Raw genomic sequence first — 5,299 nt, forward strand, 5'->3', positions numbered from 1 at the left:
AGAGCACCCCCCCCTCTTTTGTCCCTAAAATTTATTGTACATGCTCAAGAGGTTGACTCACTGCCTCTTATAAATTCCAATATTTATTACTATCTTAAAAGTACTGGGAACATTTTGATTGCGCAATCAAACCATAAAACAATCTTTTATACTTCTCAAGACTTTTGTTTTTGCAAAGGCAAGTATATACCCATATGTATATTCTTTAGAAATGCTTGAGTGAAAGGCTAAGCAAATCTAGCCGACTGTATGAAGCAGTGAAAGGTATATGTATTTGGATGCACGCAGTGTAAGAGCTGTAGCCAATGGCTTAAATGAAGCATACAACTACATTTATTTACTGATTCACTGGTCTGGGGAGAGTAATTTTCATGTAATAATCATAGAGTGAGGTGAATTGCCAGTAGCAGTAGTAACAGAGATATTCTGTTTCACTGTTCTATATATATTTTTTTCTACTCTCTCTAACCACCCAGAAGCAATAACAACCAAAAAAACCCACCGACTTGGTTTTTGTATCCTCCTCCCTGCTGCTGCCATTCATCCATTCTGTTTCATAGGGACCCTGGAGGAGAGAGCAGAATTGTTTCTGAGACTGTAAATCTGTACAGGATGATACAGCCTCGCCTTGTGATTCTCACAGCAGCTGGTGGGTTTGAACCACTGACCTTATAGATAGTAGCCCATGACATAACCCACAGCACCATCAGGGCTCCTCAGGTCTTACTTTAAACCAAAAGCCAAATCCACTGCCATCGACTGGATTCAACTCATTATATGGGTCTTTGAGACTGCAAATCTTTATGGGATGAGACAGCATCCCAGACACCACAGAGCAGTTGGTGGTTTGAATTACAGACTTTGAGGTTAGCGGCCAAACGCTCAACTGACAGAGCCACCGGGACAGTAAAAAGTAATCATATTAAATAAATAAATTATAAGCTATAATGTTATTAAACGCTCCAAACCGAAATCCCTGCCGTGGATTGGATTCTGACTCATAGTGACTCTACTACCATCAACATACTGTTCTTAAACCAAACCAAACTCACTGCCATTGAGTCAATGCTGACTCATCATAAGCCTGGACAGGGTTACAGAAGCTGTAAATCTCCAAGGGAGGAGATAGCCTCATCTTTTTCTAGAAGAACATCTGCTAGGTTTGAACTGCTGACCTCACAGCGGTCCAACCCTTATCCAGGAGAGCTCATAGATTAGGGCAAATTCCAGTAAAGGTGCACTGGAGACACCCTTAGTGGACTGCGCTCATTGGACTGCAACTGCCGTTTTCAGGAGAAAGAGGAGGCTATTTGCTCCTGCAGAGAGTTACCACTCCCCACCCCCACGGTGGCAGTTCTCCTCCACCCTGTTGGGTCCTTTAGAGTCAGAATTGGCTCAATGCTAGTGAGTTGGAGTGACTTGGGAGGTGCAATAGGAGCCCTAGTGGAGCTGTGGGTTAGGCATTGGGCTCCTAACCTTGAGGACAGCTGTTCGAACCCACTGACCATGCTGCGGGATGAGGTTGAGATGAGGCTGTCTGGGCCAGTAACCTGTACATCTCAGCAGGCTCAGGAGGGTACGGGGGTTGGAATCGAGTCTGTGGCAGTCAGTTTTCCCCTGACAAAGTTAGAATTCTCTCTAATGAGAAAGAAATTGCTTTTTCTCAGAGCTGTTCTTGCAAACTGATCTTAGAGAAATTTGTATTGCATTTCCCTCTGATATTTCAACCGGAAATGCATGATAACTCAAAGCATATCCACTTAATTCAAAATGCTAAATAAAAAAGAAATCTGTATTAGAGTTTAGCTTTCCTTCTTTTCATAATTATTCCTCTTTGAAATTTCCCCCTACGATTTAGGATTGGGGACCCAAATAGATGAGGCTGCGGGCTGCCTGTCAGCCAGCCCAGGACTTTGATTTGAGTGCCGAGTCCCCTGTGGGCACGCTGTTCAAGGAGAGGTCCTGAGAAGCAGTGGGGTTGCTCTAGACATCTTGAGACAGTCTTTTCGTTCCTAGGGGCAGTCTATCTGGCATCATCGGAGAGTAGCTAGTTCACTACAACAGGGGCAATGCCTGACACTTCAGGAATCACATTTTTTGGATCCTGACAAGAAACTAAAACATGAGTAGGAAATCTGATAGTGGGAGAGAAACTGAGTCCTGATAACAGTGGAGCCCACACCTCAGCCATGTTGGTGGCCCGACCTCAGAAAATGCTTCTAAATCCTGATAACTGTATCTCAACTGATAAAGTCTCCTTGACTGTTCTCTGTCACTTAGAATCTGAGAAGTTCTAACGGCCCCAAAATTCACAGAGCAGGAGCTCTGAAACTAGTGTCTCAAGGGCTTCCTCAGAGTACTATCCCCAGGGAATATCTCATCAAAAACTGTCCATGGTCAATATTAAATGTATACACTATTTTCCTCCAGGAAAATGTTCTTAAAAAAACCCGTGCCCCAAAGAAAACCCTTTATCCTAAAGGGAAAGGGATAAAGCGACGTCTCCGTCCTACGTCCTACAAGCATCTGCATAACTTTAGCTTTCAGAGTGTCTTCTCCCTCTCCCTGGGCCTCTTGTTGACTGGCCTCTCGGATCCTCTGACATAACGACCTTTCTCCCGTCCTAGGACGTTGGATTAGCTGCGCACTCTGGAATTCTCCCCTTTATCTGGCTACTTCACTCTTCTCACATCAGTTTAAATTTTAATCCTGAAGGCGAGGCTTTCTTCAGCCCTTCCCAGTTGTTACCCCTTGTTACTCATTTGCATGGCATCATTTCCTTTCTTTTCATAGCACAATGCCATTTACTGCTCTCTACAGATCCGTAGCTTTGTTTAATCTCTCTCTTCCCTCCTGCTCCGAGTGCCCTGGGAGGAAAGAAACCAGGTCTGATCTGTTGACCTTTCTTTGAGCGGAGCATGGGCCTGTTCCTGGCACACAGTTAGGCCCACATAAATATTTATTGTCTGAGGCTATCTCCAGCAGAGGAGTATCTTAGCCTATTACAGTGTGTAGATGAAGAATTCTGGTTCAGTTAGCTTGACCAAATTAATTAATTTCCTTTTTTATTATCTAATTTCCCAAATTTATTTAAAGCATGAAGCTGTCATGTTTAACCTGCATTAATAACCCTATACACTACTTTTCTATACACCCCATGGAATCATAGTGTTCCGGAAACACTGTCTTCGATAATTTAGGCCATTTCTAGCTTAGTTGCTGTCTTTATGAGAGCTTGATGGGGTGAAGACTTTGGAAGTTTGAATGAGGCATTACAACGATGTTCAAAGATATTAACTCCAATTTTTTTAGCTTATTGAATATATCAATCCAAGTGTTAGAAAATTGTCTCCTAAAATGAATGGGGGTGATTTCTTTGAATCTCACTGTTTTAGTTTTTCATTTGAACATCCAGAATTTAGTCTCATATAGCTCTCAGAAAGATGTAAACTCAGACAAGAATGAAAAATATGTTCTAAAGTTTATTGTGGTGATGAATAGACACCTCTTCTTGATGTGCCTGAACTCTTGTATGATATGTGGATTCTATGCCTGCCCATAAAACTGTTAAAAAGGTGGGGGTGGGTGGGGGGCGGTTGAGAACTGGCGGTAAGCTCAACACTGGTTTTCCTAATAGGAATGCGTAATAGCATGTCACTTAGGTCGAATCCATTTTTTGTATTGTGTTGCTGTAACAGCCAAGCTTGTGGCCACTCGTTAAGGCAACAACAAAGTTCATGGACTTGTCAGCAAACCCAAACCCGGACTCCGGAAGGGCGCATGCGCCCGTGTGGCTTCCAGCGTCCTGTGCTGACTCCCGTCGCCCCGCCGCCATGACCATGACCAGGACCATGGAGCGGGAGTTTGAGAAGCTGGATATGCAGAATTACTGGCAGCAGCTGTACTCGGAAATTCAAAAGGAGTCTCCAGACTATCCGCACCGAGTGGCCAAGTTTCCGGAAAACAGAAATCGAAACAGATACAGAAATGTGAGCCCCTACGATCACAGTCGCGTGAAACTGCAAGATACTGAAAACGACTATATTAACGCCAGCTTTGTGGTCATGGAGGAGGCGCACAGGAGGTACATCTTAACGCAAGGCCCGCTCCCCAACACCCGCTCTCATTTCTGGCTCATGGTTTGGCAGCAAGGGACAGAGGCCATTGTCATGTTAAGCCGGCTGGTGGAGCAAGGGAAGGAGAAATGTGTGAGGTACTGGCCCGCCAAGGGGGGGCCCCAGATGCTGTTTCGGGAAACGGGGCTCAGCGTGGAGCTGCTAACCGAAGAGGTGAAACCCCACTACACAGAGCACCGCCTGCGATTACGAAGCCTGGGCAGTGGGCAAAGCAGGGCCATCGCTCACTTTCACTACACCACCTGGCCCGACTTCGGTGTCCCCGAGTCCCCAGCTTCCCTGCTCCACTTCCTGTCCCAAGTGAGAGTCTCTGGCTCCCTGAAGGGGGAGCACGGGCCCCCCGTGGTGCACTGCAGCGCTGGCGTGGGCCGCTCGGGCACATTCTCCTTCATAGACATCTGCCTTATTCTGATGGCACAGGGACATGATATAACGATCAAACAAGTGCTACTGAAGATGAGAAAGTATCGAAGGGGCCTGATTCAGACCCCAGAACAACTACGATTCTCATACAGGGCTATCATCGAAGGAGCCCAGTTTACCAAGGGGGACTGGAATACAGAGAAACGATGGAGAGAACTTTCTAAGGAAAACGTGTCCCCTGCTTTTGATCGTTCACCCACCACGATAAAGACCGAGACATATAATAGTAACAAAACAGGCTTGGAAGAAGGAAAGGGTACAAGACTGTCCTCTGAGAGCCAAGCTCCTGGAAAGGAAAGGAGGGAGAGGGTTCTGCGAGAACGAGTGCTAGAGGACAGACAAGCGAACACAGCTCAGAGAGTGCCGCGGATGGAACAGAGGCTAAATGAGACCCAACAAATGAGAAAAACGCAGTTATATTGGCAACATGTCTTCACTAAGATCGGGGTTGGGTCCGTCCTTGTGGTTGGCATTTTGGTTGGCTGGACACTATTTTTTCAGCAAAATGCCTTATAAACCCTTCATGTTGTCCTCCAAACTTCTAGATGAGAAGCTGCATGTAATCACAAGGGTTTATCTGTTAGCAGCAAGCTCTGTAGACCCCCAAGTTGGCGCCTTGACTAGCCAGCGACCAGAAGAGTGGTCTATACAAACCACCAGCCTAACATCTCAGGATTCTTCATGGCAGGTATTGCTGAAAGCCAAAATGTAAATGGGTATATAAAATAAAAACAATATTT

At 45.5% G+C, this 5,299-nt stretch overlaps 1 protein-coding gene across 1 annotated transcript; it reads left to right on the plus strand.

Moving 5' to 3' along the window:
• Positions 1 to 3,839: 3,839 nt before the first annotated feature.
• LOC101640728 (tyrosine-protein phosphatase non-receptor type 2-like) lies at positions 3,840 to 5,075 on the plus strand. The gene has a single exon (XM_045287979.1). The coding sequence runs from the start codon at positions 3,840 to 3,842 to the stop codon at positions 5,073 to 5,075; it is 1,236 nt and encodes a 411-aa protein (XP_045143914.1).
• The last annotated feature ends 224 nt before the right edge of the window (positions 5,076 to 5,299 follow it).

This window comes from Echinops telfairi, unplaced genomic scaffold (assembly GCF_000313985.2).
Source record: "Echinops telfairi isolate 266 unplaced genomic scaffold, ASM31398v2 ScPeMD7_1;HRSCAF=3_0, whole genome shotgun sequence".
NCBI lineage: Eukaryota > Metazoa > Chordata > Mammalia > Afrosoricida > Tenrecidae > Echinops > Echinops telfairi.